Here is a 13,928-nt window from a genome sequence, read left to right as displayed (position 1 = left end):
TGAAGCAATGTAAACTAAATTTGGATAGCAGGTTTTTCTTGAAAACTGAAAAGCTTGGCATTTTATTTTAAGCTTCAAAGTCTTACTAAAATTAGAAAACATCAGAATGCCTATAAATATCTTTTTTGGTCATTTAGCTTCCCCTGCAATGTTAGGCAGTACACACCTTATATTTACAGTCTTCGCCTGCAGAAAGGATAAGTTCATTCACTGAGTTCCAGTCAGTTTTTAAAATAAGCCCATCATGGGCCTTCCACTGAAATGGAAAAAAAATAAGTTAAACACAAATGTAACAGGTCTGAGGACTTCTATTTTTAATATTTGTTGTTCACCATTTAGCAGCATTCTCACACCCCAACGCAGATCAGGTTTTCCAACAGTGCACATGCACGGACTTATTCTATTCTGCAGAAGAATAAATTAAAGACAGCCTGGAACATGAAAGCATCACAATCTGCATAAAAGACTGTCCCAAATGATTGCTTCTGTATCTTTCTGTGGTTTTTAGTAACAAGTGAAAAGGGAGAGGCTTCTGTATGGTTGTGCTTCCTCTCTGCTTGCAAAAAGGGAAATCCTTGATCAGGTGCCTGAAGAATATGCACAGAATAAATTGGTTCTTTCTGTAAACAAATTTATTTGACAATCTCCTTATTCTCAAAAAAAAACCTGAAGCTTTAATTGAAATAAGAGGTGGAAAGAAAAAAAGAGCAGCATGCACACTGCCTGGAAAACTTCAGTACAAACTTGGAATGTTTGGGAAAACTACAGATACCTGAAAAAAGCTTTCACATGAGAAGTGAGACCTTAACGTACAAAGAGTACCTGCAAAAGTTTAACATTTGGTTGGAGAGGTTTAATAATGAGCTGCTTTCCTGAAGTATAGAGAACCTTTTCAGAATCAGGTCCCCAGGCCACTGAGTACACTGGCGTTCCTGTAAGATACAAAGAGAACATTTCTGATGACTTCACTGATCAAATTATGCACAAACTGCTACAGTCACTTCCAACTGCTCCCTTCAAACATACACCAAAGATTCCAAAGCAGGAGAAAGCCAACGTATGGATTTCTTTAGAGTTCTTCTTTGGTCAAATCAAAACTATTTTGCTTCTTCAGCCTCACTGAACCTCACACCTATACTCCCAATTGATTTTGTTTCCCTCTAAAACACAAAACAAACACCTGATCAATTTCTTCCAAGATACAGCTGAGCAAAATGAGATTGTTCTCCTCATCCTTGGGCTGTATTTCATAAACTATTTTATAAAACTAGAAAGAGTGGCCTGCAGAACTAAAAGATTTTTCACAGTAAATTGAAAAAAAAAATTTTGTAGATCAAAAAAACTCCAGAATGATGCATCTGGAATAAAGCTGACTGTTCTGCTTTACAAACAAGTTGTGTTGCCGTTTTTAAATGATCTTTTTTGAAAAAGAAAAAAGAAAAAAGAAAGCGAAAAGTCGCATGGAAAAAGCATCCAGGAATAAAAATGCAAACATTTTCTACAGAACTTGACAAGATTAGTCTCCCCTCAAGAAGAACCGAAGTATTACACTACTTCATTCCTTGCAAATGTACATGCAAAAAAAAAAATTAAGTAGAGATCATGTCCAAGCATTTGTTTCTATCACACAAAAGCCCTGTAACAATTGGCAGCAAGTTACAGCACTGCCTCAGCATCAGAGGACACAGAAACAGCTCGTATGAAACTGCAAGAGGGGCTGTGCAGTAAGTCCTGGACAGATCATGCCTTTTTACTTTTTGTAAAGCTTCCTCCCATACCTTTTGAATTGGTTTTCACTTACAGACATAGTGTTCTCACTGCAAAAATGAGGCCTTTGAAGACACGATTGAATTGTCTAAGCCTAAGCACCTACAGCAATGAGATGTGCCCAGGGGGAGAGCTTATAGACTCAAGTTGTGCCAGGAGAGGGTCAGGTTGGATATTTGGAAAAACTTACATTCTGAAAGAGCAGTGATGCAGTGGCACAGCTGCCCAGGGAGTGCTGGGGTCACCATCCTGGGAGGTGTTCAGAACCACAGGGATGTGGCACTGAGGGATGTGGGCAGTCGGTGTGGCGGGGTGGGGTTGGGGACCTCAGAGGTCTTTTCCAACCTGGATGGTTCTGTGATTCTATGACACAGGACCTTAAGGAGTTCCATCCCCATGTGGAAAGAGTTTGGAGTCAGGCACAATAGCCCAGCTAACCCCAAAGGGCACCAGGAGCACCCCATACAGCCCCAACCAGAACTGCACCCAGAAGGCCCACCTCAGATATCAGAAACCACAGGATGAGCAAACAGTTACAAATCTAAACATTTGTATTTGACAACCTCATAATTTTAGAGGAAAACAGAAAGGAATTCTCCTAAATTCTCTGAGATCTGCACTTCTTCGGGATTCATGCATATTTTAGCTGATAACTAATTATCAACTTAATGAACTTCGAGTAAATTAACCATGGTTCTCACAGCTACCATGAATGATAATAAAAAACCCCAAGGCTTAAGAAATCCTCTGTCAAGGTAAAATTTTCAAATACACTTCTGGCACATTGAGCTCCATTTCAAAAAAGTGACTCACACATCACTGAGCTTAACCTGAGCTTCCACATATTTGAACTCTAAACTGAGAAATGCTGGCATTGTTCCTGAAAAGTTTTGTAATTTGTATGTTTTCACTTACAAAGGCATTTATTCTATGTTATTTAGAGATACAGGATGATGCAATTTTTTTGGTCATCCATGACAAGAGGCAACTCACAGAAGCACACAACACAGATTAAGCAGATCTGGCACTGGCTGTTTTCCTACTGGCAGCAATCTATGTTGAAAATGACATAAATTCTGTCGCCAGCAGTACAGAAATTCTAAATAAACTAATTTTTGTCCTGCTCTAACACTGATTTAACAATCAGAAGACTTTTAGATTTAAACCAAATGTTTCCCTTTTTTATGATGGCTGACTACTTAACCACAATTGCCAGGGCTTAACAGCAGGAGCTAAGTTAACTCATTTCCTTCTGCACTTAACAAGAACTTGGTTGGGAAAAGACTGCCAACTCATTGCATTGCTGGGGAAAGAAACATTCCACAGGACAGAATCTACAGCGAATTGCACTGGTGATAAACAGCTCAAGGAAAAGTACTGTGTGACAAAAGATGTGATAAAAGCAGAGGAGGTGGACAGAGGGAAGAGCTGAAGAAGGGCTAGCAGCATCAAGCACACTTCTTCACATCCCTGTGCTCCACAGGCAGATGTTAATTCCCAGTGAATCATCCCAGTGTCGATGTGTGTAGCAGAGAAAGAGCTTCAGTTGAGTGCCACAGCAGCCACTTCAGTAAGTGCAAGTCTGCATGAGACCTTTTTCCTTCACAGGAGTAGAAAGATGAATCCATACAATTCTGTGTCTCTCTGTGGCAGCACAATAACAGGAGTGTCATTCTGCATTTTGAGTTTGTCCCTTACAAGTAAGCTCCGCTTCCCAACAAACACCTTGTAATTAGACTGCCTGCACTGCAACTGCTGTGAGTTTGCTTCCAGTACGCAAAAAGGCAAAGGAAGAAACTTAAGGTTGGAAAAGTAAAGCCAGACTTCAAGAACGACGCAGCCATAACAGCCATACATTATGGCCAATGGCAGAAGAGGCCACAGGGTCACACGAACTTTATTCCATGTGTTGGCACAACATAGGACATGTGGCCACAGAGCTCCATATAAGTACTGAAAAAGCTAAAAAGGGAAAAATATATGTTCGTGTTTTTCTAGTGAATAAAAACCCAAAGATAGAGCAGGCATGTAGACCATCAAGCAAAGATAAGAGCCTGAAAATTTATTTCTAATACAAAGAGTGGAATGAGTAGAATGCTAGCAACAGTAATCCTTTCATTTCTCAAGATTATTGATACAGAAGTGAAAAATTAGTTTAAATATGATATATCTCTCTTAAAAAACTTTAATTTTTCTGCAGAATCCTATCCTGATCCCAGGTATGCCAGCAGCTTACAGAACGGTCTCTGGGAATCTGATCCTATCAAGTTTAAAGGGCTTTGGAGCCTCACAGCTTCTTATCTTAAAACACAAATATAGGAAGATAATTATTTCATGCAGAACCAACTCACCGTACCAGAAACTCTTACCAATTAATGGAAATTCAACTTGCTTACCGCCAAGTGGAATGTCTCTTACTACTTTATAAGCTTCGTGAAACACAAAAAACTCAATACATATCAAGTGAGAAATAAAGAAGTGTGTGCTTCAGGTTGTTTTTTCCCTCAAAACTTACAGTTTGGTTAGCTTGTCTTTGTACATGGTAAACATGAAAACACATCACATCTGAATATGAACCTCCTCAACAAAATTGAAATAGACTTTACATTCACTCCTGTGGTTAAAATGCCTTCAACAGGTTGAAAGAATTTAGATAATTTGTTTTAGAAAGAGATAAGGGTCTGACATTTAACCCAACCCCAGGTGCATGTGGTTTCTTAAAAAATGTCAAAAGGTCACATGATCTCAATGTATGAAGGCTGAAAAACAAAACCTGGCTCAGAATCTGCACTGAAATAGTACAGAAATGTTCAAAATCATTATTAAAAAAATAGCATTTTAAAGTTAACACCAAACATTGTTTGCATGAACACACATACGCAGCTTACACCATCAGACTTTACGATCAGGTGATTTTAAATTGATTTGTATAAAAACAACTGAAACGCTCCAGTGTGCATAAAGCTGTAGTTGCAGAGCCAAGATCAAGGTTAGGCCTCCAGGGCCCCAGTTCAACAAAGAATTTCAGCACAGGAATCATTTCAGTTCAGTAGGACTGTTTACATGCATTACATGAGCTACTGGATTCAGTTGGGCAGAGGAACTAACCTGTAGGCACTTTGCATCTTTCAAGCACTCTTGCAATGCTCTGAGCAATCTCTTTTTCAGTTTATAGTCTCACCTGCAAAGTCTGTGGCTTAATATTAAAAACTGGATTTTGTCCCTCTCCAGAATCCTCAGCATAGAGCTGAAATTGGTGTCTAAAAACGTTGCACTAATACTTTACATTTGGCAGGTTTTTCTTTTATTCCTTGGAAAAAATCATCTTATTAAAAATGTAAGTGACACAGCTTGTCCCTTACATTTGTCACCCAAAAAGAATTATGTGGAGGGAGGGACTGAGTATAAACCATTTCAGCTGAACAGCAAATGTTACAAAACCTAAAACAAAAGAACTGGAATCTATACCAGAAAGTATTTCACGCTCATATCACAACTGCTAATCATAATTCTGTTACAAAAATGGAATACATCTTTTTGCCAATTTCCTTACATTTTGGCAATTGACCCAGCCCAAGCCAAAACAAAAGAGAAAACTCTATGTAAGAAGATTGTGCTTTATCTTGAAAAAAGATCACCTGACAAGAAATTCATAGAGGATATAATATTCAGAAAAAGATAAGACAGGCAATGTATGCTCTTCTTTGTTACAGAAAACCTCGTGCTTTGTAAATGTTTACTAAGAACGCCTTTACAAGCAAGCAAAAGAAAATGTTATAAATAGAGTCTCAAAGTACTGTATTTTAACATAACGACTGCAGCTGTTGAATAACTGTAAGGCCGATTAGATCAATAATGACAACAGTCAGTATTAGATGAGTGAGATACTGTTTCCAACTTACATGACACGTGGAATATAATGACATTCCTATTGTATATGACATACCACAAAGACAAACAGTCCATGGAAATACAACAGGAGCACTGCAACACATCTAACTCCATTCCTCTACTGATTTGATTATCTAATAATAAACTGTCTATCAGTCAAACACCCTTATTCACAAAGAAGCCTGTTAAGCATGGTTTTGAACAGTTTGATGAGAAAAGTTAGGACAATGAAGCTCATAGTCAGTAAGCTTCATATAAGTCAATATTCCCAATATAAAGTCAAAGACATACTTCCCACTGTATTTGGGTCTTATCTTTAACTTCAGTGAAGTATATCTAAGCCTAACAGCCCCTAATCAAACCATTACTAGCAGGCTTAGGGTCTGTTATTTACATTTATCTTACATAACCCAAATTCAAAGTTCTATTTGAACTTTAAGAAAATTAACTTACCTTGCTGAGCTAAAGTGGATCTCAGCATTCCACTTTTAGACCAGATTTTCACTTGGCCATCTTCACCAACTGTAAAGTTATCACAGAAATCAAAACTTAAAAATCTAACAGTCACAACAGTTGCACAGTTACTGTATAAGTTAAAATAAGTTTGTGTCATTACACAGGTAAATATAATTTATGTTGTCTTCCTGAAATGGCAATAGATAGTACTTTAAAGAAACAATATTTAAGCTTTTTACCAATGTTATCAACAAATCTCTTCCTCTCCTGAAAATCCCTATGGCAGGGGTGTGCAACCTTTTGCCTTGCCTGGGTCACAATGAGTGAAGAGGAATTGCCTTGGGACACACACACACAGGTTGCTTCAAGAAGATTGCCTCCTATTTATTTCCATTCAAACTACAACAGATACAACGAGCACAGTACCTCTGCTGGATAGACTGATTGATTCTCAGCAACAAAACAGTATTTTTCAATATAGTCATCACCATTAGCTATGTATTTTCACAAGTGATGAATAAGACCCTTCATGCCATGCTTGTGAAAACCTGCACCAGCAGAGTGGACCCACTTGTTTTGTCACACAGCAACAAAGTGCAATGAGACACTGGCAGGACAGTTCAAACTCTATTGCTGTACTGCCAACATTTGCCTATGATGTCATGAGCCACCATCACAAAATAGCAGGCATTACTTTTGGAGCAGCCCTTGTAAAATGTATTCTAAAGGGAGAGAGCAAAAAATCCCAACATAAAATTAGTGGGATATTTAACCTTGTTTTTGTGAAACCAGTGCATCAGTCTGGTTCAATGGCAGTGGCTGCAATTCTCAGTGAGTTCTCATGGCACTCATTGGAGATTTTTCATGAAATTGTACTCTCCCTATAATGCATCCTTGATAATATGCACGTTTGTGAGCGTATACTTCCAAAAGTAATGACATGAATAAGGCATGACTGTGAAGCAGAGAGTATTTTTCTCTGTTAAAGAGAGGTCTTGTAAAGAGACATGATCAAATTTGAGTTGAATATCCAATTGCAACTCTATACATTCTATCTGAAAATCTGCAAGCAATGCATTTATGGCAACTGAAAATGGGAGCTGTGTTGTGCTGTGTGCAGCCCACAGGTCAGATGAGCATGCAGGCCTTGGTCTAAAGACAGAAGGAACAGATTTCACATGTTAAACTGGAGGCTCCACAATTGACAAATGGTGAATCTGAAGATAACTGAAGAACCAATTTAGAAGGTTTGGTGTGCCACTTCTGTGCCTCTATTTAAACATCCCAGATTCAGTTCGTTAGGAAAAAGGTGCATCTGGACCTTTGCTGCCATTCTTCCTTTTAATTTTTTTTTTTACTAGACTTCTAGTTTTGATACCTGGCAGATCTAGCATTTAAATTGTTTAAAAAGCATAGAATTGTTAGAAGTCTTTCTTGTGCCCATTTGATACTATTAAAATAGAGCCATAAAGTGTATTTTAACTGATGCAATACCACCAATGAGCCTCTATTTCCCAAGGCACAGCTGCTGTATAAAGAGTGGCTGATCGCAGAGCGTATCATACAGGCTTTCAAAAAAAATATATTCAAGATCAAAAAAGTAATTCCAACTTTTTCTTTGGAGAAGTCCCTGAGGCAAATCTGTCTCTTAAAAGAACAATATTTCTGTCCCTCTGGGATTTAAGAGGAACATGCCAGACAAAGCTCCTTAAAGCAGCATTTTAGAGTCAGACTGAGTCTGGAAATAAGCAGATCCAAAATTATCTTCAGTACTTCTGGACTGAGCTGGAATTTGTCCAAAACAATCAGCTATGCTAGATCAACAGGGGGCTGCACAAAACTCTGCCACCAACAGAAACCAAGAAGTACATCACAGGAAATGTAATTAGCTTCCCTCAACATCAAGATAGCTCTGTTGTTGTTTTTCTGACAAAAATGCCAAAAGCAACTAATTACCAAAAGATTTAGGACAAAAAGACACATAGAGATGTGGACATTGGAGATCACCCTCCCAGCCCCAGCAGAAAGAAGTAGGAGACAGCAGCTAGACTGCACCGCTCCTAGTAATCAAGAAAGAGCAGCACAGGAACATTCAACATGCTCACGAGGCCTCAGTACCCTTCACTGGCTCCAATGCTATGTGCAAGGTACAAACGTACCAATGTAGAAACCTTTTGTCATAACAGACATGAAAAAAATCAAATATTCTCCTTCATGTATAAAAAACAATGTCTGTAGAAGCTTCTCAGCATTTTGATATCAAAAACGCTTGCTGTTAGCTACATAGGACGATACATAATTAACAAGATCACATAAAAATGTTTTTACTCTCTTTTGTATTAAAGTAATGCTCATAATTCTAAAACATCATTAATTAAATAGTACCAAATTAATTTCTATTAAACAAGGTGATAATACGCCAATAAGGAAGACATTAAAAATCCCTCACTGTAACTAACTTTATTTGTTGCTGAATTTGAATTCCCATTTCATTCCCTTTCTTGCAAAGGAATTTAAGGCTAGACCCATATGTGAACACTTTAATAGACTTAGTTTTATTAATTCTAATGGAATATGACAAGAATATATGCTAGGAAATTTGGGACCACATCTTTTAAATGCATGTCAGGGACATATTATATTTGTAAAACGCTCTGTTGTGCTTATCACACAAAGCGAGGTCTTTATGTTCTACACATCTTACTGAAAGAATTACGTTTCATAAATCTAATACTACATTTTTGTACCCTTCCATTTCTTCACTGACTATCATCTTTGCACGCTAAAAACCCCAAAGGTTCCATTTCGAGGGACCCCTTTTGTTATTTTCGTTTTCAACCCCCTCCATTTCCTTACCTGTCGCCAACGCTGTTCCCTCGGAATTCCACCTCCCTGCAAGCACAGCTCCGCTGTGGGCTTCCACGCTTTTCTCTACTCTTCCCACTTTAGAAATTAAGTGGAATTTCCCTAAACAAAAAAATCAATATAGAAATAGAGGATCTAATTTTGTGGACCGATATTTATATTCGTCTTCTGTCGTAAATGCATACACAAAACAAGAGGAATGAACCAACAAAACCAAGATCAGAACACGCAATCACACTCTTCACAACTATGACTAGCCCAAACAAATGCGCTCTTGCAAAAGAAACACTTGTAAACCAGCTAAAATGTTTGTGCAAATCAGTTGTGCTCTTCCCTCGTGGTATGTACGGCCTTTGTTTTGACGACTCACTTTGCTCATGCCCCTCTAAGGTTTGTGTGTCTCTCTGGGGACGCAGCTGCCTGCTGCTATTTCATTGTCTGAGAGCTAACAAACAGAGGTACGCGCTCTGCAGCCCAGGAGAGCCCTTGTGTTCTCTTTTTTTAAGATCTGAAAAATCACTCAGCACCAAAAGGATAATGGAAAAGTGAGTACAATCTGACCAGCAGCGAGCGCGTTTCTCTGAGGAAGTCTTACTGCCTGCATTACGGAGCTGTTATGGAAATTCACAGAAGCCAAAAACAAAGCTATTAATGATTTCAACAGAAGCATGAGGAAGTCTTTCTTTCCAAATGAGGGATGTTGCTTAAATCCAGGAAGATCAAATTTAAACTGGACCAAAGAGCAGACAAAGGAGGGCTTGGAAACATGTGGCAGAACAAAAGTGTGGCTTAGAATAGCTCACATTCAAATTAACCACTTTAAAACCAAAACCTTTTTCAAATTAATTTATCTAATCTACCAGCCAGCGAACCACAAGAAGCCATTCCCAGCATGAGAACTCCTTGAGATGAACAATGCATGGATACCTCACACCGAGTGCGTGCAAATGCTCCATCACTTAAGACGGGATCATTTTTCCACTAATAACATATGCATATGACCCTCCTGCATGGGAATATGAATTATAAGACAGGCCCTACCTGTTCTGGTTAAATAGCAGGATCCCAGAACATATTGAAAAAACACACAGAGAATGGGGACTATACTTTCAGTTACCAAAGATATTCAAGTGTCTGGAGTCCATATCTGAAGGTATTTTCTTTGGTCAGAGCCCTTACGATAAGCTTATCCCATGAGGGTAAAAAGAAGGTAGCTTAACCAGCTGAAATCCAGTTTCTCCTATGCAGAACTAGATACCTCAGTCGGAACTGTGGTATCAACAAGAACCTTCCAGCAGTCACCAGCCAACGTGAAAGCTTCCAGCACACAGCTGGGTTCAGCTCGCTGGGCACTGCGGCTGTTGCAAAGCACTGTGAGTTGGAGAAGGTTGGGAGGTACCTTCTGGTCCCTGGTGTAGTTTGACAATGCAGCTCATCTGAAGGAGCTAAACACCTGACTCTTTCAGTACAGAAATACACTTTCAAGGTTAGCAGAAGGTAAAACCTAAGAGGTCATTGCACTAAATGCACATGAAAATCACAGCAGCCAGGATGGGTGTGCTTCCAGGAGCCTGAATCCACTTTCATTGTGTTCTGGCTTCCCATGTTTTATTTTGCACTTTGGTTTCAAAAACAAAACAGAAACAAAAGCTGAAAACAAACCCTGACTGCAAACAAACAAAAAGCATTCTGCTAGATCTGGCAGGAAATAAACATCAAACACACACCACTGCTCTCTGCAGTATTTCTCAAATGAATACAATTACACTTTGTCTTCATTTTAAACATATGAACAAATAGGCACAATCCTCAGCCAAATCTCTGCCACTGTAAGACTTCCAAGCAGAAGAGTTAATGCTGAAGAATGGTTTGTATAAATCAGTTTCTTTGAACTGACCATTTTAGATATCACACAGTGAACTAGATGACTTTGCTTTTCCCCACCGCATACTCATATCTAAGAGAGCCCTCTGGACAGCTGGTTAATCCCACCCACTTTTCCTTCACCAAACTAATGCCAACACAGCTTCTTTCTCATTCACTAAATTCTTTGCTTCCTAAGATTATCAATACTGGTCCTTCCATATTCATGGCAACGTTTTAGTTTCAGTTATGTTACACAGTATCTCACAGGCATGGGATTCTCATTTCTTGTATAGAAGTAGTAGCTGGATTCACAGGCATTTCATGGTTAATGCTATCCTTCCCAACAAAATAGCCTTCCAGTTTTCAAAAGAGCATGTTTTGTTCTGACCACCTCTCATTTGATGTAGCATACTTGTTCAGTCCATAACCAGGACCTTTTTCTGATGCAGAATGCCTTCGTCTAATCACTGAATTACATTCTCACGGCATCACCAACACTATTAAACACTACATGGCTGAGCTCTTCATGGCCTTCATGAACGTATTTCACTGATACTACTCATGGAAGGAAAAAATAATAATCACCCTTGCAGCAGTAATCTCACATACACAGAGAACTCAAAGGAGTCCATCAACTTTCAGTTTCCAACTCAAAGCCTTCAGAGTCGCCTTGCAAAGAGAACAGAGAATTTTGTAGTGTTTTCCATATTGGACCAGCTCTCGTTGACCCAGAGTGAATCTGAGGTCTCTATATTTCTGTAAAAAAATAAAAAACCCTCCAACCTGATAGATCCTAGGAAAATCAAACACACAAACAAAGCAATATGATATTTTTGTGTAAGCCACATCAGGAGCACAATGGGCAGCGTCACTGAGCAGAACCTTCTTCCACTGGGAAGCATCCAACTCACTGACCAACCTTCTGCATCCCCTTCCTGCTCTACCAGCTCTTACTTCCATCACAAGGCATCTTCCCAATAACAAAGCACAGCAAACTGCAGCCTAGCAGGAAAGAATAGACTTTCAAATAAAAACAGGCCCATCTTAGGCACTAAGATAGAAGCATCTGGAAAAACAATCATGTGTTTTAAAAGTGTACCATAGCGCTAAAGCACAACAAATCAAGTTATCATGGCTATCATCCTTATTTCTGTAATTTCTCTACTTTTCCAACACGTGAACTTACACTTATGAGAATCAAATGAATGTGACCCATTAGATACTGGGCTTTTTCATTGCATTCTTAGGCAGAAGTTGTTCCAAGGCCAAGTTTCAATGGATTTCTCTGCCTTCTTCTGTCTTCAATTTAACATTCAGGTAGTATTGGCTTTCAAAATTACTGTCATCTTATAAGCAATTAAGAAAGGGAAAAAATTAGCTATATGCTTGGAATAGATAGAAGTGATTCGATAGAAATGATTCAATTTAACCTTTTTTTAAGTATCAGTTCTGCAAAATACTGTTCCCTTATCTTCATTAGTACAGAAGCCAGAAGCTGTCCTCAAGTTTAAAGTGACTCTCCAGTTCTGGAGGAACGTCAAGTGGGAGATTAGCAGCCTATTCAAATACAGACCATAAAACATGTATGTTTTGCTCATTACATTTCATAGACTCTCAAATGCTGATCTAATAGAAAATGATCAATAATATACAAGCTGAAAAAAATCGGCCCATTTCCTTGTGATTTGTGCTTAATACACAGTTTAAAGCTGAGTATTTCCTTTCTGTTTGTAAAGAAAGCAGTAACGTGCCCAGTGCAAGTAGGAAGCAAAAGACAATATTCCACAAGAGACGCAACCCAGAAGCAAGCCCAAGAGGATTAAATTTACATTTGCTCTAATTTCACAAATATCTGGAGTTCAACCAGGAATTGATGCAACTCCGCGAAGACATGAGACTCAGTTTCCATCAGATTCAGCACATTTCCAGGAGTCCTTATCACAGAGATGAATTAGCTGCTGCAGGAAAATTGCAGGCTTGACACGTATGCTACGTAATTAGTAGCTAAGCAGCACTTTAAATTTTACTATTACTATTTTAAAAACACAGTAATTCAGAAATAAAATGATTACATTTTAAGTGCATGAACAATTTGCTTAAACATGTGCAAAAAAAATCTCTGCAAGTTATTTCTCTCTCTCTATATATACACATATATCTGCACCTATTGAAAGTGCTAGATTACACAAGGAGGAAAATCTCCAAAGTCTTCTGCATTAAGCTTTGTCTCCATTCATTCTTTCACAAATGGTTCAGCACTGTTTTCCATTTCAGTTTCACTGAGGAAAAGCTAACAAATAAAACTATGATTGTTCACAAATACATCTCATCAACTGTTTTCCAGAAACCACATTTTCAGGTTGAATTTCCCAGTCACTGCTGAGAGCTCATCCCTTACCAACAGCTACGAAAAAGAAGTGAATTGATTGTGGTGAAAATGCCTCATTCCATGAGTAACAGCACTGCTAATTGAACCATACCAGAGGTAGCTCCCAAGTACCCACCTGCCTGCCAGCCCCCTACAAGACTGACCACAGAATTCCCATTTTCTTCATTCTTTTAGGGAACAGGGACAGAAGGGTTTCTAGGTCAGTTTTATTTTTTCACTTTTGTTTAAATTTAGACTTGAAGCACGTATACAAATTGGGAATTACTCTATTCAGCTCAATAAATTGAATTAAAATCACATAATGTCTTCCTTGTGTGATATCTCATGTTATCCCCAGGGTATCTACTGCTCTGTACAACCTCGTGTCACAGCAAGAAGCAGGGCAGGCTACGAGACTGCAGTTTGAACAGATGATACCAACTGCAGCTCTAACACTGTTAAGATGATAAGTCTTAGGGGTGTGCTCAGAACTGGGCAATACAAAGGGCCTACACATCTGCAAAAAGCAAAAAAGCAAAAACCTCCCACTGCACTGAAGTTGGCAGATAGTCAACTCACTTTATATCACATGCAGGCAAGAAGCATCTGCATTAAAAGAAAGTGAAAGTTAATCAAGCTGATGTCCAGAAGCTGGACAATGACAGGTCAAAGACTTTCAAGTGCATATGGATCCTAACTGAGATAGAGCGACACA

At 38.7% G+C, this 13,928-nt stretch overlaps 1 protein-coding gene across 2 annotated transcripts in view; it reads right to left on the bottom strand.

Moving 5' to 3' along the window:
* Positions 1–13,928, bottom strand: part of IFT80 (intraflagellar transport 80) — a 42,839-nt gene that overhangs the window by 24,299 nt on the left and 4,612 nt on the right. For both annotated transcript variants that reach the window (XM_015291771.4, XM_046898728.1), the window contains 4 exons: positions 8,971–9,081; positions 6,112–6,180; positions 823–932; positions 167–256 (listed from right to left, as the gene is read on the bottom strand). In XM_015291771.4, the coding sequence (XP_015147257.1) occupies positions 167–256; positions 823–932; positions 6,112–6,180; positions 8,971–9,081 (380 nt within the window). The remainder of the gene's footprint in view (positions 1–166; positions 257–822; positions 933–6,111; positions 6,181–8,970; positions 9,082–13,928) is intronic.

Source organism: Gallus gallus, chromosome 9 (assembly GCF_016699485.2).
Source record: "Gallus gallus isolate bGalGal1 chromosome 9, bGalGal1.mat.broiler.GRCg7b, whole genome shotgun sequence".
NCBI classification, from domain to species: Eukaryota; Metazoa; Chordata; class Aves; order Galliformes; family Phasianidae; genus Gallus; species Gallus gallus.
This window is presented reverse-complemented; position numbering and strand designations above follow the sequence as displayed.